Source organism: Oncorhynchus tshawytscha, linkage group LG28 (assembly GCF_018296145.1).
Source record: "Oncorhynchus tshawytscha isolate Ot180627B linkage group LG28, Otsh_v2.0, whole genome shotgun sequence".
Lineage (NCBI taxonomy): Eukaryota > Metazoa > Chordata > Actinopteri > Salmoniformes > Salmonidae > Oncorhynchus > Oncorhynchus tshawytscha.
The window spans coordinates 22999975-23025183 of NC_056456.1; the positions used below are offsets into that span (position 1 = coordinate 22999975).

At 43.5% G+C, this 25209-nt stretch overlaps 1 protein-coding gene across 1 annotated transcript in view; it reads right to left on the minus strand.

Moving 5' to 3' along the window:
- The window catches only part of b4galt2 (UDP-Gal:betaGlcNAc beta 1,4- galactosyltransferase, polypeptide 2), a 137863-nt gene that overhangs the window by 9516 nt on the left and 103138 nt on the right, over positions 1–25209 (minus strand). The window contains exons 4-5 of the mRNA XM_024391634.1: positions 14683–14870; positions 7171–7293 (exon numbers count right to left, since the gene is read on the minus strand). Of these exons, the coding sequence (XP_024247402.1) occupies positions 7171–7293; positions 14683–14870 (311 nt within the window). The remainder of the gene's footprint in view (positions 1–7170; positions 7294–14682; positions 14871–25209) is intronic.

Consider the following 25209-nt stretch of genomic DNA (forward strand, 5'->3'; position numbering starts at 1 on the left):
GTTAGCCTCGCCTGGGTAATCCATGTGTGAGTTAATCAATACTATGGCACTTAGTTTGTACTGTAAGCTGAAGATATTGGGCCCAAAGGACTACCCTAGAGTTAAATTAAGACAAGTGTCTGGATGTACATTCAAAATCATTTATTTCACTCGATTCTTTCTAACAAAAGAACATTTACAGACATCAGTAGGAGGTTAGGCATACATCCTTTTTGACTATTTCTTTACTTTAGGACAAGTTGAGGAGAAAGAAATCTGACACGTTCCGGGAACATCCTTAACCAGAAACCCTGATTGATTGTAAGATGTGATTGTAGGATGTCGTGTCCATGACCTGAGATGTACTGTATGAGACAACATGGCTGTCTGACAGGTTTCTTTGTCATCATTTACTGTTCTGTTTGGTCATACGCTATGGGACTCCACGTGGTGCTGCCGCGCCCTTCCATCCATTAGCCTGACTTCTTTCCTCCATGTTTTAACATCCTGCTGTCTCAGCCCAGCGAGCACACAAAATTGGCTCAATCGTATTGAACAGCGTTGTGTGCCAAGGATCTGTGGGCGCTTTCATTCCGAACCAGATTCCTTGAACTCCATCAAACCTTTTGAAACCAATCAGAGGGGGAATGATGAAGAGTGAGTATTGAGCGATATAATATAATAATATAATCAAAAGCATTTCTGGAAGAAAATAGAGAGGAAAAAAACCCAGTCTTTGACCTTGCACAACAAAACTCTGAAAACGCTGAAGATTATTTTCAGATGTGATGTTCATTCCTCTCAGGCACAATGAGATAAAATTATCGTTGTTGAAGAGTAAGATATCTGTTGTCCTAGATTTACATTGCCCTGGGTAACAAAGTAGTATTCAGGCTCAGAGAAAGGAAGAGAAACAGAAGTATGATTACATTGTCAGTTTTGTGTATGGTTGACAGTGGAGGCTGCTGAGGGGAGGACAGCTCATAATAATGGCTGGAATGGAGTGTAACAGATGGAATAGAGCGAGTAGAATGGTATTGAAAACATGAAAAGCATGTGTTTGATACTATTCCCTTCACTCCCTTCCACCCATTACTATAAGCTGTCCTCCCCTCAGCAGCCTCCACTGCTGCAAAATGGTTGCTCTCTCGCAATGCATACAGTACATACATTGCAATGCTTGTCCCTTCGTTGACTTCCTTACTATTCTCACATTGCCACTGATATCATTCACTCTCTATGTAGCTGTTAAATATTGCAACAAACAATTAACAAGAAATCATTGTTTTCCTGAGGCCCAGTGGTAGTATTGATATGACTGTCTGGACAGCTAATTTGGCCTCTCGTGCCCTTCTGATTGGATTAAGAATGTCTCCATCTTTTTTTTTTTCATTTCTCAACAGTCTTAATTGCATTAGACTCTTGGAGTCGAGGGGAATTGGAATCTGCGGCATCCCCTCATTTCACTCTGTCAGAGCCGAAATGAGAGGGGTGCTGCTGAGAAAGAAGCCAGTGGGGAGAGACGAGGAGATGAGAGGAGCGAAGCTGAAATCGCTCATGTTGGATTGAGAGTGTGTTTGCACTGTCTGTGATGGTCTTGCTGACTGCGGCGGTTCTATCTCTCTGCTGCCTGCCAACTCTCTGTCCACTCCCTCCTGTCTCACTCTAATTAGAAATAGCCACACGAGGGCAATAGAGAAATGAGAGTCCTGCCAGGGCTGGCATTTTTCTCCTCTATCTCCCTCCCTCTTTTACAGACAGACCAAATGTAGACTTGATAGTCTGCCCGTGTTTAAAATAGAAACTATCACAATTTGAAATAGGCTATGACTTGGGATTGTATATTTCTTGAGTAATCTTCCTTGAAATTGTCTCCCCTCTATCTGTCTGTTGGCATCAGTATCAGCTAGGTGTATATTTAGGTCAGGGAGAGCCTGTCTGTCTGTCACCAGAGACAGTCAGTCATCTAGCTTAGTAGTAGAAGTAAATATGAGGGAACTAACTGTCCCTCCAGGGCCTTGTGTTTCACTGCACAGATGCTGACAGTCAAGGAGTTGCCCATCCAAGACACTGGATGGATCTGCTACTCTTCAGTTGTACGTACATGCCCAAGAGGGGTGACAAAGACAGAGCTTTTTAAGTTTCCTTCCATTCTGGTTGCTGGTCTCAGGGTGAATGGGCTCTAAGGGAACCAGGGAAAACAGTGTCATCTATCTGTTTCCCCACTACTGCCAACATCACCTCCAGCTATTTCTGTCTACCCTCCCGTCCTTCACTCAATGAAACTGTATAGTGAGGACCTTCAACAAAGTTCAAGGTAGCCCATAAAAAAAGGCTTGAAAATCACCACTTTTTTCCTCTTTAGCTGTTTATTTGGGTGGGGGGTAAATCAACCCAGACATATTTATGAAGAGGTACGATTGTTAAAAAGGAGTCATCGTTGTTGGAGAAGTTGGCACTGTCTGTAACGCGAGTTATTCCCTCCAAGCAAATCATAAGGGATTTTTCCCAGCAGGTTCTGACAGCATGGCACAGAACCAAAAACACTACAATAAATGAGGAACTCCCCACAATATTTTGTTGTCCTGCTTGCAACCTTAAATCAATTATGCAGTTCACACAAGGTTGTGTGTGCACTACCGCACCTCAGCACTAATAGTGCTATACTACCACTGTAGTTACAGTATAGCCTATGCAAATAACCAAGATATGATGTTAAAAAAACATAAAATGCAAATATCACAAAATACACGTTGAACTCTTAACATATTCTAGAGCAGAGTGCATCATGATTCATGAAAAAAAAAACGAATCCTGTTTAGTCTCCAGTCCTTACTGCTCTAAGGAGAGATTCTTGGTGACTGTCCTCTTCTGAACTACAGTGTGTCAACACACTACTCCCCTTAATCACTCTAATCCCAGTAAGCCTCCCTCTCATTGCTGGAAGATCTGTTGTGTTACATCACAATGTGTGTGAGGCATCAGCTATTATTACCATCTGGGATTGTGTGGCCAGTCTGCCAGTGCTAGGCCTGCTGAACCCACTGAATCGTACAGTCATTAAAGGAAGCACTCTCTCGCTCTTTCTCTCTCCACAAGTCATAGGTTAGCCTACATAGAGGATGTGATTTTAACACTAGAAAAGCCTGGCCTCGAGCCATCCCGTTCTGAGCCAATGACCAGTCATTTTGACTGCAACATTCTAACAGTCTAATAAATACATGTATGTTATCAGAAAAAAATCATTTATGAAGGTCCTGGTGAACATTAGAATATGAAGAAAAAAATCATTTATGAAGGTCCTGGTGAACATTAGAATACGAAGAAAAAAATCATTTATGAAGGTCCTGGTGAACATTAGAATACGAAGAAAAAAAACATATTTAAAAGAACACAACAGCATTTTCATTAGTTTATGTTACTGTAGGCCATGGAACATTAACTAGATTCAGCGGTGGGCCGATTCTTTCTTGAGGGGGCTGGTCGGGGGGCCTGAACATAATCACAAATCATTTCTACACTGCAAATTGACCGCAAGAAGCCCAAACAGATATAATATTTAACTAAAACACAACCACAATTCAAGTGTTAAATCCATCACAAAGAAAGTACTATAATTTTGTCAGGTCTTAGGAAACAAAAGAACAGAATAGCATATTTGAAGTTGTATTATGTTACTGGTCTTTGAGTAGTAGCCTGAGCTATATGCTGCTGCAAGCTCACCTGTGGAGTGCACCCAACAGTTATATTTTTTAAATACAACTCATCTCTTCAATTTTATATTTGGCAAAGGTAAGTGTTTTGGAAACCTCAGAATCTGATCTTTCTCTCCAAGGTCATTATAGTTTATTTTTTGAATACTCATTTTTATTTCTCTTCGATTTTATTTGGAATTTAGTTTACTTTCAATTAGTTTACATACTTGATTTGCTAGTTGTTATTTAGATTCAGTTGTATAAAAATATTTATAATTCCTTTTAATATGATTTAGTTTCAGTTTTAGTTTTAGTCTTAGCGACAGAAATCATGAGTGGGCCAGGCTAGAAGCAGTTTTTGTTGCATAGTTGTCGGTGTGTTTGTTATGTCAATTCTTGCAACAGTAGTAATACGGTGATGGGTCAGGTCATAGGTTAAGTTAGGTTTAAAGTGGCAATCTGCAGTTGCTACAATCATTTTTGGACATATAAATGAATGATATGTACCCATTGATTCTTGAAGAATATAACTTAGAAATGCTTCATGAGCGTAGCTCATGTGTCGTTCCCCATCAGAACCCAAAATATAAGCTTGTTTTACTCCAATGTTTGTAAAAACAAAATAAACGGACACTGTAAAGCCTCAAAACATGGGGCTCTACTCCATCTGTATCGCTGAAGCATTACAGATGGTACGATAGAAATGTGAAGGTAACTTCCGATTGAGTCGACATCTGCAGCGTTTACCGGGAATTCAGTCTCCCAACATTGCCTTTACATTTCAATCATGCTGCGACGCTGAACTTCCGCGATATGGATTGAATACAGCCCATGGTTAAATATTTTTTTTATATCATAGATGGTTCGTCCTTGCAACAATACTTCTGTCTATAATTTATTAGAGTGGTTACAAGTCAGTTAAGAACAAATTCTTATTTACAATGATTGCTGATTGGCCCTTTGAATTATAAACTCATTCTCAACGTGGCTTGGATTTCAAAGGAATAGCACTGACTCTGGTGCAATAAATATGATGGAAGGAAACCCTATCTCGCCCATGTTTACACCAATCCAATGCTTTTTCACCTCAGTAGTACATGTAAGAAGACTCAAGTTAGCTACCTAGCCGATACTTTACCTGTTAGCTAGTGATAGTAATGTAGACTCGTATATTCCATACCTTGGAGCATCGTAAGCTAGGCAAATAAACCATCTGTCTCGAGAAACTAATAGTGATGCATAAACTAGCCCTATTTGTAACATCGCCATCTCCTGGTAGTATTTACTCACCACATTCAGTAGCTTGAAAAAAAAAAAAAGCTTTAAAACCCCATTACATTTTTACATTTTTGCCCAAATTATTTTATTTTACTTGACTAAATACATTTTTTTGTAATTAGTTTCTGTTTTAGCTTCAGTTTACTATAATAACCTTGTTTCTCACTTTCTAGAAATAAAATGTCTTACCTGCTTGTGACTGTAGGGGGATTTTAAATGGTCACTTTTTGACGCTCCGTTTCCCTGCCTCTGTGCAATTCCAAGCTGCACTGGACCAAATCTTCAATTTGACAATTGATAATATTGTCATCCATCAGACTACTGTCAAATCCATCTTGTCTTTAGGCTAATTCTATTGTTATACTGTATGTGCGAAATGAGTTTCAATATGGTTAAGATGTAGTTTTGATGGGCCATCAGCTAACTGCCGGTGAACGAGGGGCAGGGGGGGACACGTCCTCTTAAAACTGCTTTAAATACAAATTCTGTCCGTGATATTGAAATTCTAACAACATTAAATAGACTCATTAAGGAAAAGTCATGGGTGGAGGGGGCATGATTTTTCGATTTTAAATTCATACACAATCAAAATGACTGCCTCGGTGCTTCTAGTGTTAGAGGGAAGAGTGCTGTCACTGACATCCCCTCACTCCGGCACCCATGGACCTCCGATCAACAGACTGTGGGCACGGCCGCATAGTACTGAACAGGGACATGGACTCCCGCGAGCTGTGATTGTGTTGGCTGGCCACAATTTGGGTGAAGATGCCGTGTTTTGTTGCAGCGAACCCAGAGGAAGGAGCCAGTGGAACAAGAGAAAGAGAGACACTAGCAACAGACCCCATCACTCACACATCACCATCTCCCTGGGTGCCTGGGGAAGAGACCTTCACCACCACCCCAGTCACAGACCCGTTTGAGTCTGCATCCCAAATGGCACCCTATTCCCTATATAGTGCACTACTTTTGACCAGAGCCCCATGTGCCCTGGTCAAAAGTAATGCACAACGTGTATAGGGAATAGGTTGCCATTTGGGACGCAGCCAGAGTCTACACACTGCTGCACGCTAGCCTAACACCAGGCTTTACCATCAGTCCCTGCCTGGCCATGACACCCAGTGTATATTCAGGGGCATTTCAAATTGCTTTATATAAAACGGCTTTAAAACAAGTGAGCCTTGAAAAGGTTCTGGATTTCAATGAAAGACAACCTTCATGCTCTTTTTATATGCTTATTTTGGTGTCTACGACGTTGACTTTAGCCTTCACACTCATGTATTGGGTGCAGCATGGGGCAGGATAATATCCCAGTGCATTTCACATCATCTACTGGAAGAAATTGGTCTGTTGAAGGAAGCATCTCTGGGGAAATCTTAATGGATCAACTCGACTGCAGCTACTATCAAGCTGTGAAAGATTTTACTCCCCCAACATCCTCCCTCCAATCATGTCTTCTCTTCAGATGCGAGGGCTCGGGGCAGACACACACAAAGAAAGATTCCTTTTATCGCATAACGCACATCCTGCCAGACTCTATCTGTGATGCAGTAATCACCCGTATACCGTCCCACATCCCACGGAAAGGGGCCAATTCCAAACACTCTATTTACCTATTTTGTGTTTTGTGTTATCACAACAGAGTTGGGTTCGTAGATGGAATGGTGGAAGTCACATATCTCACGAGCTAGAGGGAAGATGATAGATGACATGAAAGAGCGATCTATTCTCCTCTAAAACAAGTGTCAGTAAAATGAGAAACTGCTGCTCTATCGTTTGACAAAAACGTGCACTATGAAACCGGGACCGTCTGCAAGCAGCACTGAGAGATAACGTGGTCGGGATGAACAATGACTTTCTGTCTTGACATTCAAGAAAAAATCTACTTCAATGATAAAGTCAAATGACAGGCCAAGCATACATTCTGCGCTTAACAAGACATTAGCTGTGCCCACTTCACTCTTGTAATATATAATCGGTGCCTTTAAAATGTTATCAGCATTAAATAATTCAAAGCTTCTAAAGTACAGGCACTTTGTAGCAATGACTAATACTGACGCAATGACCTTGGTAGTGTAGTTTTTCTGCCTAATATACAAACTACTGAATCAGCTACATGTATAATCGAAATGTCAACTAAAATGACTGCATTCATTTTCTGGTATGGTGCTGGGATTGATGGGAGTTTTTATAAATGTATTTTTCTGCCCTGCAGTCTTACCTGTTATAGATGTCGTCATCTTCTCCTCCCCAGCCCCAGTACTCGTTGGGGAAGCCATTGATCTTGAGAAACTGTTTTTTGCTCAGCCCGGAAACCCCGCCAAAGTACCCCGCATAAGGAAGCCTGCAAGAGAAAAGAACTGTCAAAGAATTGAGGCAGTTGTCAGTTTTGAATTTCACGACAGATCCTGGCATTTCAAAACAACAAGCCTGTCAAATATGGATACTCTACTGTATTGCATTCAAGACAAGTGAAAATTAGAACAAGACATGTATTCGTGCATTTCATGTGCATAGTGTAACAATGGAACAGTATCAACAAAATACAAGTATATTAACAATGTATTGCTTCTACAGCTAGCTCAGATAGCTTTTTTTAAGAAGTAGGGAACAATCGCATGATGTGAAGCACTCTAGTTTACGCACATGACTTAAAGCTAACAATATATTGGGAAAGGGAGAAATAGACTCAATTCCCTATGGGCCCTGGTCAAAAGTAGTGCACTCTATAAGGAATAGGGTTCCATTTGGGACACACAGAGCCTTTCTACAGAGCCCTTCTACAGAGCCCCACTGTAATGTTCCAGTACAGTGCTGAAGGTTAGCAGTGGCATGTCGGGTCCCTGAAGTCTGCCTCAGGCCAGTGGTGATTGGTGTGCGACAGGCAGCTTCATGTTTAAAGACGACAAGCACAACACTAATGAGGCCATCTGCTTTAGCAGCAGCCTTCACACAAACAGTGTGGAGAGAGAATCCTTCTGTTTGTGCGTGTGTGTGTGTGTGTGTGTGTGTGTGTGTGTGTGTGTGTGTGTGCATGCATGTACACTACCATTCAAAAGTTTGGGGTCACTTAGAAATGTCCTTGATTTTTAAAGAAAATCCCATTTTTGTCCATTTAAAATAACATAAAATGCATCATAAATACAGTGTAGACATTGTTAATGTTGTATATGACTATTGTAGCTGGAAACAGCTGATTTTTAATGGAATATCTACATAGGCGTACAGAGGCCCATTATCAGCAACCATCACTCCTGTGTTCCAATGGCACGTTGTGTTAGCTAATCCAAGTTTATCATTTTAAAAGGCTAATTGATCATTAGAAAACCCTTTTGCAATTATGTTAACATAGCTGAAAACTGTTGTATTGATTAAAGAAGCAATAAAACTGGCCTTCTTTAGACTAGTTGAGTATCTGGAGCATCAGCATTTGTGGGTTTGATTACAGGCTCAAAATGGCCAGAAACAAAGACTTTTGTTTGAAACTCATCAGTCAATTCTTGTTCTGAGAAATGAAGGCTATTCCATGTGAGAAATGCCCAAGAAACTGAAGATCTGGTACAATGCTATGTACTACTCCCTTCACAGATCAGCGCAAACTGGATCTAACCAGAATAGAAAGAGGAGTGGGAGGCCCCATTGCACAACTGAGTACATTAGAGTGTCTAGTTTGAGAAACAGATGCCTCACAAGAGGCTATATACAGGGGGTATTGGTACTGAGTTAATGTGCGGGAGTACAGGTTAGTCGTGGTAATCTATACATGTAGGTAGGGGTAAAGTGACTATGCATAGATAATAAACAGCGAGAAGCAGCAGTATAAAAACAAGGGCTGGGGGGGTCAATGCAAATAGTCTGGGTAGCCATTTGATTAATTGTTCAGCAGTCTTATGGCTTGGGGGTAGAAGCTGTTAAGGAGCCTTTTGGACCTAGACTTGATGCTTCGGTACCACTCGCTGTGCAGTAGCAGAGAGAACAGTCTATGACTTGGGTGACTGGAGTCTTTGACAATCTCTGTAGCACCTTACGTCCGGATGCCGACCAGTTGACATACCAGGCGGTGATGCAACTGGTCAGAATGCTCTCAATGGTGCAGCTGTAAAACTTTTTGAGGATCTGGGCAGGTTGCAGCTGGATTTCCCTTTGTAGTTTGTAACATTTTGCAAGCCCTGCCACATCCGACGAGCATCAGAGCCGGTGTAGTAGGATTCAATCTTAGTCCTGTATTGATGCTTTGCCTCTGATGGTTTGTCTGAGGGCATAGCAGGATTTCTTATAAGTGTCTGGATTAGTGTTCCGCTCCTTGAAAGCGGCAGCTCTAGCCTTTAGCTCGGTGCAGATGTTACCTGTAATCCATGGCTTCTGGTTGGGGTATGTACGCACGGTCACTGTGGGGACGACATCGTCAATGCACTTATTGATGAAGCCGGTGACTGAGGTGGTGTACTCCTCAAAGTCATTGAATGAATCCCAGAACATATTCCAATCTGTGCTAGCAAAACAGTCCTGTAGCATAGCATCTGCGTCATCTGACCACTTACGCATTGAGAGAGTCACAGGTACTTCCTGCTCTAGTTTTTGCTTGTAGGCAGGAATCAGGAGGATAGAATTATGGTCAGATTTTCCAAATAGAGTACGAGGGAGAGCTTTGTATGCGTCTCTGTGTGTGGAGTATAGGTGATCTATTGTTTTTTTCTCCTCTGGTTGCACATGTGACATGCTGGTAGAAATTAGGTATCTGGAAATGTGCATGTACACTGTTGCCCATCTACTGTTGCTAGCCCCAAATCTGCTTCACTGATTTCTGCTCTCATAAAAGCCTGGGTTTTCTGAACGTTAACACTAGAAGCTTATTACCTAAAATGGATTAATTGAACGTGTGGGTTCACAGCCCCAATCCAGATGTGTTGGTCATTACTGAGATGTGGTTAAGGAAGAGTGTTTTGAATACTGATGTTAACCTTTCTGGTTATAACTTTTTTCGTCAAGACAGATCTTCCAGAGGTGGGGAATTGGCAATCTTTACCAAGGATCACCTTCAGTGTTCTATTGTCTCCATCAAGTCTGTCCCCAAACACTTTTATTTGCTGGTTTTAAGCATTAAACTTTGAAATAGCTCTTTGTTGACTGTTTCTGGGTGCTATTGTCCTTCATCAGTACCAGCCTTTACACTACCTGCCCTAAGCTCTCTCCTGGCCCCTTAGACTAAGTCTGAATTTGTCCTGCTAGGTGACCTAACCTAGGACATGCTTTAACCACTGGGACATGCTTAAAGTCCTAAAGCAATGGGGCTCCCTAAATCTTTCCCAGATTATTATCAATCCCACATTGTATGACTCCAAACACCCAGAAAAGGCTACTCTCCGCGATGTTATCCTCACAAATAATCCTGACAGGTATCAGTCTGGTATTTTCTGTAATGACCTTAGTGATCACTGTTTTACAGCCTGTGTTCGTATTGGCAGCTCAGTGAAACGGCCTGTCCTGATTTGTCATAGATGCTTGGTAAAAAAAAAATGAATGAGCAAGCCTTCCATCACAAAATGGCCTCTGTAAAATAATATAGAATCAGTTTGATCCCCTCTGTCGAAGACGCTTTGACCTTTTTTGATATTTTCAGTGGTATTGTTATAACCCCAAGAAGTTCTGGTTAAAATGATTAAAGACCTTGAGAATAAACCCTTCACAGCTACCCATGTCCCTTAATGTTGATGATGTGGTTGTTACTGAAAAGAACCACATGGCTGAGCTCTATAATCACCACTTCATTAAGTCAGGATTCCTATTTGACTCAACCAAGCCTCCTTGCGCATTCAACATTTACTCATCTCCCACCCCTTCTAGTGCGACTAGCCCTGATGCTCCTCCCTCTTTCCCCCTGCTACAAAGTTTCTCTCTGCAGGTGGTCACTGAGTCCGAGGTGCTAAAGGAACTCCTTAAAATTGACCCCAAAAAAACATCTGGGTCAGATGGTTTAGACCCTTTCTTCTTAAAGGTTGCTGCCCCTATCATCGCCAAGCCTATTTCTGACCTTTTTAACCTGTCTCTCCTCTCTGGGCTCCCATTGCTTGGAAGGCAGCCACGGTTCGTCATAAGCCTATTTCTATTTTGCCCTGTTTATCAAAAGTGTTGGGAAAACTTGTCAATAATCAACTGACTGGCTTTCTTGATGTCCATAGTATTCTCTTGGCTATGCAATCTGGTTTCCGCTCAGATTATGGATGTGTCACTGCAACCTTGAAGGTCCTCAATGATGTCACCATTGCCCTTGATTCTAAGCAATGTTGTGCTGCTATTTCTATTGACTTGGCAAAGCTTTTGATATGGTAGACCATTCCATTGTTGTGGGCCGGCTAATGAGTATTGGTGTCTCTGAGGGGTCTTTGGCCTGGTTTGCTCACTACCTATTTCAAAGAGTGCAGTGTATAAAGTCAGAACATCTGCTGTCTCAGCCACGGCCTGTCACCAAGGCGTTACCCCAAGGCTCGATCCTAGGCCCCACGCTCTTCTCAATTTACATCAACAACAAAGCTCAGGCAGTAGGAAGCTCTCTCATCCATTTATATGTCTTATACTCAGCTGGCTCCTCCCTGGATTTTCTGTAAAACGCTCTACAACAAAGCTTTCTTAGTGTCCAACAAGCTTTCTTAGTGTCCAACAAGCTTTCTCTGCCCTTAACCTTGTTCTGAACACCTCCAAAACAAAGGTCATTTGGTTTCTTAAGGAGAATGCCCCTCTCCCCACAGGTGTGATAACTACTTCTGAGGGTTTAGAGCTTGAGGTAGTCACCTAATACAAGTACTTGGGAGTATGGCTAGATGGTTCACTGTCCTTCTCTCAGCACATATCAAAGCTGCTGGCTAAAGTTAAATCTAGACTTGGTTTGCTCTATTGCAATCGTTCCTCTTTCACCCCAGTTGCCAAACTAACCCTGATTCAGATGACCATCCTACCCATGCTAAATTACGGAGACTTAATTTATAGATCGGCAGGAAAGGGTGCTCTCGAGCGGCTAGATGTTCTTTACCATTTGGCAATCAGATTTGCCACCAAGGCTCCTTATTGGACACATCACTGCACTCTATACTCCTCTGTAAACTGGTAATCTCTGTATACCAGTTGCAAGACCCACTGGTTGATGCTTATTTATAAAACCCTCTTAGGCCTCACTCCCCCCCATCTGAGATATCTACTGCAGCCCTCATCCTCCACATACAACACTCTTTCTGACAGTCACATTCTGTTAAATGTCCCCAAAGCACAGACATCCCTGGGTCGCTCCTCTTTTCAGTTAGCTGCAGCTAGCGACTGGAACGAGCTGCAACAAACACTCAAACTGAACAGTTTTATCTCAATCTCTTCATTCAAAGACTCAATCATGGTCACTCTTACTGACAGTTGTGGCTGCTTTGCGTGATGTATTGTTGTCTCTACCTTCTTGCCCTTTGTGCTGTTGTCTGTGCACAATAATATTTGTACCATGTTTTATGCTGCTACCATGTTGTGCTGCTGCCATGTGTTGCTACCATGTTGTTGTCGTGTTGTGTTGCTACCATGCTGTGTTTTCATGTGTTGCAGACATGTTATGTTGTTGTCTTAGGTCTCTCTTTATGTAGTGTTGTGTTCTCTCTCTTGTTGTGATGTGTGTTTTGTCCTATATATATATATATATAACATATTTTGTCAGCTAAAAGAACAAGCCTATGGCATGACACATAGCGAGATAGCATACAGTATGACAACTCATGTTCTGTTCTTCTGAAATACATTTTCTTCATATCATAATGTTTCTTTAAACCTCCCTAAAATTGAAGTGTAAGCGTTAGACACTTGTGTCCCCACACATTGACTCTGTAAAGGTAACCTCTGTATATAGCCTCCACATTGACTCTGTAAAGGTAATCTCTGTATATAGCCTCCACATTGACTCTGTAAAGGTAACCTCTGTATATAGCCTCCACATTGACTCTGTAAAGGTAATCTCTGTATATAGCCTCCATATTGACTCTGTACAGGTACCCCCTGTATATAGCCTCCACATTGACTCTGTACAGGTACCCCCTGTATATAGTCTCCACATTGACTCTGTACAGGTACCCCCTGTATATAGTCTCCACATTGATCCTGTACAGGTACCCCCTGTATATAGCCTCCACATTGACTCTATATACAGGGGGTACCTGTACAGTCTCCACATTGACTCTGTACATGTACCCCCTTTATATAGTCTCCACATTGACTCTGTACAGGTACCCCCTGTATATAGTCTCCACATTGACTGTACAGGTACCCCCTGTATATAGCCTCCACATTGACTCTGTACAGGTACCCCCTGTATATAGTCTCCACATTGACTGTACAGGTACCCCCTGTATATAGTCTCCACATTGACTCTGTACAGGTACCCCCTGTATATAGTCTCCACATTGATCCTGTACAGGTACCCCCTGTATATAGCCTCCACATTGACTCTATATACAGGGGGTACCTGTACAGTCTCCACATTGACTCTGTACATGTACCCCCTTTATATAGTCTCCACATTGACTCTGTACAGGTACCCCCTGTATATAGTCTCCACATTGACTCTGTACAGGTACCCCCTGTATATAGTCTCCACATTGACTCTATATACCCCCTGTATATAGTCTCCACATTGACTGTACAGGTACCCCCTGTATATAGTCTCCACATTGACTCTGTACATGTACCCCCTGTATATAGTCTCCACATTGACTCTGTACAGGTACCCCCTGTATATAGTCTCCACATTGACTGTACAGGTACCCCCTCCACATGTATATAGTCTCCACATTGACTGTACAGGTACCCCCTGTATATAGTCTCCACATTGACTCTGTACAGGTACCCCCTGTATATAGCCTCCACATTGACTCTGTACAGGTACCCCCTGTATATAGTCTCCACATTGACTGTACAGGTACCCCCTGTATATAGTCTCCACATTGACTCTGTACAGGTACCCCTGTATATAGTCTCCACATTGACTGTACAGGTACCCCCTGTATATAGTCTCCACATTGACTGTACAGGTACCCCTGTATATAGTCTCCACATTGACTCTGTACAGGTACCCCCTGTATATAGTCTCCACATTGACTGTACAGGTACCCCCTGTATATAGTCTCCACATTGACTGTACAGGTACCCCCTGTATATAGTCTCCACATTGACTCTGTACAGGTACCCCCTGTATATAGTCTCCACATTGACTGTACAGGTACCCCCTGTATATAGTCTCCACATTGACTGTACAGGTACCCCCTGTATATAGTCTCCACATTGACTGTACAGGTACCCCCTGTATATAGTCTCCACATTGACTGTACAGGTACCCCCTGTATATAGTCTCCACATTGACTGTACAGGTACCCCCTGTATATAGTCTCCACATTGACTGTACAGGTACCCCCTGTATAGAGCTCCGCTATTGTTATTTTACTGCTGCTCTTTAATTATTTGTTATTGTTATCTCTTACTTTTTTTGTTGGTATTTTCTTAAAACTGCATTGTTGGTTAAGGGGTTGTAAGTAAGCATTTCACTGTAAGGACTACACCTGTTGTATTCTATCCATTTAAAAGCATCCACATTACCAAATCAATAAACATAAGATGCTAGGAGTTTGGAGAATATAGGCTTGAAAAACGAATAACAGATTTCACTCAGAGTAAATATACGTGTGAGTGACAGTACATAATAAAGTTGACCTACCTGAAGCCAAACTTGTCCATAGCGATGGCAAAGTGTCGTGGCTGGTCGTAACAGTGGTAGAGGTTACGGTCGTCCATAGGGATGAGGTCCACGTCGCTGAAGATGAAGCAGTCATACTCTGCATCCTTCAGAGCCTCGGTGTAGCCCACATTCAGGAGCTTGGCTCTGTTGAAGGTGTCCTCGCCAAGCTGCAAGATAACATAGAAAAAACACTGGTCAGAAACTGATGGACATGCTGAGATCTACTGTAGGGGGATGAAGTTACATTTGTCATAGTTCAAGCAAAAATGCTAGACTTAACATATCGGGTTCTGTAGGTGGTATTTGCAAGCCTAAATAGCAAGCTTGTGCTGATGTAACTCACAGATCATTGTGTGTATAACACAGCATATTGACAAAGAAACATGTTGTAAAGAACCCCACAGGAAGAATGGCCCACATCAGATGTCCGACAACTAAGATTAAACTATGCTACGTAAAAAATACTGCATCACAACTTGCTTCCCTTATTTTGATAACAGAACCAATCACAGTGCCTCAGGTAAAGTAACGTATCAGTTTTAACATTTGAACTCATAATGTTGTTCAACACGTAATCCTTTGTAATCCTGTAATACCTGAGATTCAAACAAATAATCCACAGGTAAAATGTTAAGGTTACTTGCGTAACCCCTGTTCTCTGATAATAGAGTGAGGTGTCTCACAATGGGAATTAGCTGGATAAGCAAACAGCGTCTGTCGTAGACAGACAAATCGTGTGGCAAAGGAGGGGGGGGACCCTGCTCAATATAAGCAGAGAGGAAGAGGCTAAGCGAGAGGTTTTACTCCACCAAAAACTGGCCATGAAAATGTTTTTTGTATGAAGGTCAATGAGTGTGTCGAATTTGGTCAACAACATTTTTTATTGGTAATTTGCTACATGAGGTTTATTTGATTGAATAAAAGTTTCATAATGCTTAGGTTGTTAACGAATACACTGATATAAGTGGATGCACATGGCATTTCGGGCAACTTTTATTTAAAAACAATTATATCAGAGATGTGCCTGTTTTCATTAAGATAAGAGGACTCATCATGGATATAACACGTTTTAGCATGGACATTGCCATTGAGGGCTTCCACCATTTTAAAGTGGTCAACTGGGTGGAGATTCCTATGAGTTGGGAGCAATCAGCCAATGAAGAAGAATACAATTGTCTACTTTAAAATCAAGATAGCCTCAATGGCACTATAATGGCACAGAAACAAAGATGAGTCCTCTATCTATCTCTATGGCCTGTTGTTCACACGTGTCTGCCCTCTCATTGGCTAGAATGGTCTCACCTGATCTCGCCTCCTCCCCTCTGCCTTCATCTTTGAGGACATGTATTTCCATTGTTAGAGTGAGTGGTCACTTGACTATCTTGTCAATATAAAATACAATCTTTTATATAAGGCTCCAGGGGCCGCACTCTGGTCATTCATGTCTCTCTTCCTTGAGGTCTTGAGAGCACTCTATTGTATGGGACCAAATTCTAAACTTTCGACTACTTTAGTACAATATAAGTGAATTTATCCAAATACTTATGACTATTTGAAACTTCAAATGGGGGAACTAGATATAAAAAAAAGTGACATTATGTACGGCCGCCTCATATAAAACATTTGCCAAAATGCAAATGAGTATAGACACATTTTTAAAAATGAAGCTTGACTGTCCAAATAAATACGGAGGGGGGTGTATATTGGCTTTATGCAAATCTTTATATATTTTTTTTATTAACTGTAGCTTTTCTTCTTTATCCGAAAAACATACTGTACATCATTTAAAAGTAGGAGACTAAAACAATCTGTTTCAAAAAGTTTCTCATTCCACTTCCTGCCAGGGAGATGATGCATTCTGCATCCTCTGGTTCCAATCAATACTTATGTTCATTTGAATATTTTCAAAGGCACCAAGAAGAGAACATTAGAGACTTCAAAATGTGGCTTTATCAGACCAACGAAGACAGATAAGGTAATATATCTATAAAAAAAACAAATTGCCTTTTTTCTCTCCAGTTGGTGAGCTCATTAAACATTATTGGAGTCATTTTTATTGCTTTAATAAGATGTGTTCCCCCTGAACCATCAGGCATTTCTAGCAAATGGAGCTGTACATCTTGTGTAATCACACGGCTGTGAAGAAAGTTCACATCCATAATAGGGATGATATGTTGACAACTACACACCCACCATTACACCACCACAGAATAAGAGAGCTGGTGTTAGGATGATAGGATTAGGAGACATGGGTTTCAAACAGATGATTTGAGAAGTTGAATGGGACCTGCTAAGTAAGAGGTCTCATCCATCAGCACAACAGAAATTGGAAGACATTATTCTGGGTTATTCTTGAAAAATTCATCCTCCATGCCTGTCAGCTTCAGGATGGAAAAGATTTTGACATTAGGCTAATTATTGTGTTTTAAACTTCACCAAGAGTTATGTCTGCTCTGTGTTGCCAATCTACAACAAGACAGTATCCTTCCAAGGATGATGTCAAAGGATTCCATAACCACTTCCGTCATCATGAAGTGCTTTGAGAGACAAGTCAAGGACCATATCACCTCCACCCTACCTGACACCCTAGACCCATTCCAATTTGCTTACCGCCCCAATAGGTCCACAGACAACGCAATCGCAATCACACTGCACACTGTCCTAACCCATCTGGACAAGAGGAATACCTATGTAAGAATGCAGTTCATCGACTACAGCTCAGCATTTAACACCATAGTACAATCCAAACTCGTCATTAAGCTCGAGACCCTTTGTTTTGACCCCGCCCTGTGCAACTGGGTCCTGGACTTCCTGACGGGCCGCACCCAGGTGGTGAGGGTAGGTAACAACATCTCCACCCCGTTGATCCTCAACACTGGGGCCCCACAAGGGTGCGTTCTCAGCCCTCTCCTGTACTCCCTGTTCACCCATGACTGCGTAGCCATGCACACCTCCAACTCAATCATCAAGTTTGCGGACGACACTACAGTGGTAGGCTTGATTACCAACAACGACGAGACGGCCTACAGGGAGGAGGTGAGGGTGCTCGGAGTGTGGTGTCAGGAAAATAATCTCACACTCAATGTCAACAAAACAAAGGAGATGATTGTGGACTTCAGGAAACAGCGGAGGGAGCAGCCCCCTATCCACATCGACGGGACAGTAGTGGAGAAGGTGGAAAGTTTTAAGTTTCTCGGCATACACATCACGGACAAACTGAAATGGTCCACCCACACAGACAGTGTGGTGAAGAAGGCTCAGCAGCACCTCTTCAACCTCAGGAGGCTGAAGAAATTCAGCTTGTCACCAAAAGCATTCACAAACTTTTACAGATGCACAATCGAGAGCATCCTGTCGGGCTGTATCACCGCCTGGTATAGCAACTGCTCCGCCCACAACCGTAAGGCTCTCCAGAGGGTAGTGGGGTCTGCACAACGCATCACCGGGGGCAAACTACCTGCCCTCCAGTATACCTACACCACCCGATGTCACAGGAAGGCCAAAAAGATCATCAAGGACAACAACCACCCGAGCCACTGCCTGTTCACCCCGCTATCATCCAGAAGGAGAGGTCAGTACAGGTCCATCAAAGCGGGGACCAAGAGACTGAAAAACAGCTTCTATATCAAGTCCATCAGACTGTTAAACAACCATCACTAACATTGAGTGGCTGCTGCCAACATACTGACTCATCTCTAGCCACTTTAATAATGACAAAATTGATGTAATAAATGTATCACTAGCTACTTTAAACAATGCCACTTTATTTCATGTTTACATACCCTACATTACTCATCTCATATGTATATACTGCACACTATACCATCTACCGAATCTTGCCTATGCTGTTCGGCCATCGCTCATTCATATATTTTTATGTACATATTCGTATTCATTCCTTTACACTTGTGTGTATAAGGTAGTTGTTGTGAAATTGTTAGGTTAGATTACTTGTTAGATATTACTGCATGGTCGGAACTAGAAACACAAGCATTTCGCTACACTCGCATTAACATCTGCTAACCATGTGTATGTGACAAATAAAATTTGATTTGATCTTTCCCTAATATCTTATAGTATTAGTATAGTATTACCCTGCCTGCTCCTCATATCCCTGGTGTCTCATCTCTCTGGCAGCTATCACAGTTCTGCCAATCTCCCTGTAAATGGCCTGTGAGAGGCAATTAACCCCATTATCTTTATCTGATAATCAACAGGATAACTCATCAGGGCTCTCCCTCTATAGCGCCACTGTGTTGCCACGCCGACGCCATCCAGTCTCCCCCAGCTGGCTGACTGACCGCAGTCAAGCTCAGACGTACCTGGGCAGTTGCTATGGAGACAGATTAGGAGCAACGCTTAGACCCAGCGCTGCCTGGCTCATCCTGAGTGATTGTATTCAGCGTTGTCGGACGGACTGCCTTGTGTCGAGTTTATCAGTCCCCAGCAGACTGACCCTATCACCCACTACTGTTATCAACGCAGGGTGAGGGAGGCCACCAGTGAGAACTAAACTAGATTGAGGGCTGACTGTCTGTGTGTCTGAGTGTGCCTGTGTAAGGGGGTGGGTCTGTGTGTGTGTGTGCAGCACAGGCCGGTGGCAGCTTAATTGGGGAGACGGGCTCATAGTAATGGCTGGAAAGGAATAATTGGAATGTTATCGAACGCATGTGTTTGATACCATTCCGTTAACTCCATTCCAGCCATTACTATGAGCTGTCCTCCCCTCAGCAGCAACTTGTGGTGTCTGTGCATGTATGTGTGTAAGGAAACAAGTAGCATAATAAGGTGAAGCATCAGATAAAACTCTGTTTTCAGATGATACCGGAGCTCCATGTCTAAGCCCTAAGCCACAGAGAATCAAATGGCTACCCGTACTATTTGTATTGCCCCCCTTTTTTATGATGCTGCTACTGGCTGTTTATCATCTATGCATCGTCACTTTACACCTATGTACATATTACCTGAATTACCTCAACTAACATGTACCCCCGCACATTGACGCGGTACCGGTACCCCCTGTATATAGCCTTGTTATTGTCATTTTTTTGTGTTACTTTAAATGTTATTTGTTTAATCAAAAATGTCAAGAGTGTCTCTCTCTTTAAAGAGGGGAATGACCGTGGCAGCTTTCCAATCTTTGGGGATCTCAGACGATGCAAAAGAGGGGTTGAACAGGCTAGTAATAGGGGTTGCAACAATTGCGGCTGATAATTTTAGAAAGGGAGGGCCCAGATTGCCTAGCCCAGCTGATTTGTAGGGATATAGATTTTGCAGCTCTTTCAGAACATCAGCTGTCTGGATTTGGGTGAAGGAGAGGCGGCGGGGGGGGGGCAAGTTGCTGCAGGGTGCAGTGCTGTTGGCCGGGTCAGGGGTAGCCACGTGGAAAGCATGGCCAGCCATAGAAAAAGTATTATCGTAGATTTATCGGTGGTGACAGTGTTTCCTAACCTCAGTGCAGTGGCCAGCTGGGAGGAAGTGCTCTTGTTCTCCGTGGACCTTACAGTGTCCCAAAACCTTTGGGAATTAGTGCTACAGAATGCAATTTTCTGTTTGAAAAAGTTAGCCTTAGCTTTCCTAACTGACTGTGTTGGTTCCTGACTTCCCTGAAATGTTGCATATCGCGGAGGCTATTCAATGCTAATGCAGAACTAGATGTCTAGTTGGCTAGATGTCCTTTAGGTGGTGGACCATTCTTGATTCGCACAGGAAACTGTTAATCCAGCAGCATTGCAGTTCTTGTCTGGCACCTACTACCATACTCTGTTCAAAGGCACTTAAATACTTTGTCTTGCCCATTCACTCTCTGAATGGCACACATGCATAATCCATGTCTCAATTTTCTTAAGGCTTAAAAATCCTTATTTAACCCATCTCCTCCCTTCATCTACACTGATTGAATTGATGAAGTGACATCAATAAGGGATCATAGCTTTCACCTGGATTCACCTGGTCAGTCTGTCATGGAAAGAACATGTTTTGTACACTCAGTGTACAGTAGAGAAACTAGTACTGCAAGTAGTATCTGGGACATTCCTACATAAGAGTCAGTATCAAATGGCTTGACATACTGTAGCATTCAAACCTCGCAGTTCATCGTACAAAACATAAAACATGCATTAAAGAGACTGTGGCTGTGTACTGTGCAGGACTGAACACTGATAAACAAGCATACTGTAGAATTGTGTGACATGGCAGCATACCCCAAGTACACAAAAAATCAGAAACACCTGCTCTTTCCATGACCAGATGAAAGCTATGATCTCTTATTAATGGCACTTGCTAAATCCACTTCAATCAGTGTAGATGAAGGGGATGAGACCAGTTAAAGGATTTTTAAGGATGGAGACATTTGAGACATGGATTTTGTATGTGTGCTATTCAGACGGTGAATGGGCAAGACAAAAGATTTAAGTGCCTTTGAATGGGGTATGGTAGTAGGTGCCAGGCGCACCAGTTTGTGTCAAGAACTGCAGCATTGCTGGGTTTTTCAAGCTCAACAGTTTCCCGTGTGTAACAAGAACAGTCCACCACCCAAATGACATCCAGCTAACTTGACACAACAGTGGGAAGCATTGTTGTCAACATGGGCCTGCATCCCTGTGGAACGCTTTTGACACCTTGTAGAGTCCATGCCCTGACGAATTTAGGCTGCTCTGAGGGCAAAAGGGGTGCAACTCAATATTAGGAAGGTGTCTGTAATGTTTGGTATACTCATAGTAGGTCATATCAAATCACATTTTATTTGTCACATTGTAACGAGTGCGCTGAGAGTCGGGAAGCATGTACAGGGAGTGAGTGTATTAATTAATAAATAAACAAACAAAACATGAAACAGCATCAATAACACCTGTGGAAAGAACCAAGGGGACTGACAGATATAGGGAAGATAATCAAGGAGATGATGGAGTCCAGGTGAGTGTCATGAGGCGCTGGTGCGCATGACGATGGCGACAGGTGTACGGGATAATCAGCAGTCTGATGACCTAGAGGTCGGAGAGGGAGTATACGTGACACACATGCACCAAAAACAACAGGTGTAGACTTTACCGTAAAACGCTTACTTACAAGCCCTTTCTAACAATGTCAGGAAAATAAAATAAAATCTCATCTTATTTGTCACATGCGCCAAATACAACAGGTGTAGACCTTACAGTGAAATGCTTATTTCAAGCCCTTAACCAACAGTGCATTAAGAATTTTTGATTTAAAAAAAAAAAAGTGGTAAGTAAAAAATAGATAAGTGCAAAATAGAAAATAGAAAATAAAAGTAACAAATACTTAAACAGCAGCAGTAAAATAACAAGCGGGGCTATATAAAGGGGTTTGGTGCTTGGTGGTGCCCCTTGCTTAGTGGTGTTGCAGACTCTGGGGCCTTTCGGAACAGGTGTATCTATACTGAGATCATGTGACACTTAGATTGTACACAGGTGGTCTTTATTTAACTTATTATGTGACTTCTGAAGGTAATTGGTTGCACCAGATCTTAGTTAGTGGCTTCATAGTGTCATGGTCGTCCTCCTCTTCATCTGAAGAGGAGAGGCGAGAAGGATCGGAGGACCAAAATGCGGCGTGATGTGTTCATCATGAATTTTAATAAAAGAAAGACTGAACACTGAAACACTATACAAAAATAGTAAACAAAATAACAACCGTGAAGCTAATATGAGCTGTGCTGAAACAAGCCATCAACATAGACACTGACCCACCAACAAACAGTGCAACCCAGGCTACCTAAGTATGATTCTCAATCAGAGACAACTAATGACACCTGCCTCTGATTGAGAACCATACTAGGCCGAAACATAGAAATACCCAAATCATAGAAAAACAAACAGACTGCCCACCCCAACTCACACCCTGACCATACTAAATAATGACAAAACAAAGGAAATAAAGGTCAGAACGTGACAGTACCCCCCCCCCGAAGGTGCGGACTCCGGCCGCAAAACCTTAACCTATAGGGGAGGGTCTGGGTGGGCGTCTGTCCGCGGTGGCGGCTCTGGCGCGGGACGCGGACCCCACTTCACCATAACTTAGTCCGCCTCCGTGGCTTTCTAACCATGGCCACCCTTCTCAATGACCCCACTGGACAGAGGGGCGGAAGCTCTGGACAGAGGGGCAGGGGCTCTGGCGCCTCTGGGCTGAGGGGCTCTGGCGCCTCTGGGCTGAGGGGCTCTGGCGCCGGACAGGCGGGAGACTCCGGCAGCAGCGCCGGACAGGTGGGAGACTCCGGCAGCAGCGCCGGACAGGCGGGAGACTCGGGCAGCAGCGCCGGACAGACAGGACCACCTGCAGGGAGGAGACAGAGAGACAGCCTGCGTGGGGCTGCCACAGGAACCACCAGGCTGGGGAGACCTTCAGGAGGCTTGGTGTTAGGAGGCACCTGAAAGACCGGGCTGTGGGAGAGCACTGGAGCTCTGGTGCGCAACCTTGGCACCACTTCCCTAGGCTGGACAACTACTCTAGCCCGGACCCTCCAGAGTGCAGGCACAGGTTGAACCGGGCTGTGGGTAAAAGCATGGGAGATCTAGTGTTTACTACGCGCACCTCTCCCTTAGGCTCCACTCCCACATTTGCCCGGCACAAGCGGAGCGCAGGCAGAGGACGCACTGCACCCTCCCAGCGCCCCGGAGACACAGTACGCAGAGCCGGCACAGGATACCCAGGACCTAAAGTGCGCACCGGCGACCAGACACGCTGAGCAGGCACCATACGCCCTGGCTCGATGCCCACACTCGCATGGCACTCTCGGGGGGCTGCCCTATAGCGCACCGGGCTATGGGCACGTACTGGCGACACCGTGCGCTTAACCGCATAACACGGTGCCTGACCAGTAATGCGCTGCTTATAATAAGCACGAGGAGTGAGCTCAGGTCTGCTACCTGGCTTAGCCCCACACCTCGTCTGCCCCCCCATTTTTGGGGGGGGCTGCCTCTCGTACCTGTCGCGCTGCCTCCTCATATCGCCGCCGCTCAGCTTTCGCTGCCTCCAGCTCTGCTTTGGGGCGGCGATATTCCCCAGCCTGTGCCCAGGGTCCCTCTCCGTTCAGTATCTCCTCCCATGTCCAGGAGTCCTGTGATGCTGGCCGCTGTTGTTGCTGCTGCTGCTGCTGTCGTCGCTGTCTTTTACCACGCCGCTTGGTCCTTGGTTGGTTGGGTGATTCTGTCACAGTCGTCCTCCTCTTCATCTGAAGAGGAGAGGCGAGAAGGATCGGAGGACCAAAATGCGGCGTGATATGTGTTCATCATGAATTTTAATAAAAGAAAGACTGAACACTGAAACACTATACAAAAACAGTAAACAAAATAACAACCGTGAAGCTAATGCGAGCTGCGCTGAAACAAGCCATCAACATAGACACTGACCCACCAACAAACAGTGCAACCCAGGCTACCTAAGTATGATTCTCAATCAGAGACAACTAATGACACCTGCCTCTGATTGAGAACCATACTAGGCCGAAACATAGAAATACCCAAATCATAGAAAAACAAACATAGACTGCCCACCCCAACTCACGCCCTGACCATACTAAATAATGACAAAACAAAGGAAATAAAGGTCAGAACGTGACACATAGCAAAGGGGGTGAATACATTTTTTTTGACAACAAGTTATTTTTTAAATTTCACTTCACTAATTCTGATTATTTTGTGTATGTCCATTACATGAAATCCAAATAAAAATCCATTTAAACTACAGGTTGTAACACAACAAAATAGGAAAAACGCCAAGGGGGATGAATACTTTTGCAAGGCACTGTAAGTAGAATGTGACTATACATAGATTATAAACAGAGAGTAGCAGCAGCATAAAAGAGGGGTCTGGGTAGCCCTTTGATTAGCTGTTCAGGAGTCTTATGGCTTGGGGCAGAAGCTGTTAAGAGGCCTTTCGTACCTCGACTTGCTGCTCCGCTACCGCTTGCCGTGCGGTGACTTGGGTGGCTGGAGTCTTTGATGATTTTTAGGGCCTTCCTCTGACATTGCCTGATATAGAGGTCCTGGATGGCAGGAAGCTTGGCGCCAGTGATGTACTGGGCCGTACGCACTATGCTCTGTAGTGCCTTGCGGTCAGAGGCCGAGCAGTTGCCGTACCAGGCAGTGATGCAACCAGTAAGGATGCTCTCGATCGTGCCGCTGTAGAGCCTTTTGAGGATCTGAGGACCCATGCCAAATCTTTTCAGTCTCCTGAGGGGGAATAGGCGTTTTCGTGCCCTCTTCATGACTCTCTTGGTGTGTTTGGACCATAATAGTTTGTTGGTGATGTCGACACCAAGGAACTTGAAGCTCTCAACCTGTTCCACTACAGCCCCCTCGATGAGAATGGGGGCGTGCTCGGTCCTACTTTTTCTGTATTCCACAATAATCTCCTTTGTGTTGATCACGTTGAGGGAGAGGTTGTTGTCCTGGCACCATACGACCAGGTCTCTGACCTCCTCCCTATAGGCTGTCTCATCGTTGTCAGTGATCAGGCCTACCACTGTTGTGTCATCGGCAAACTTGA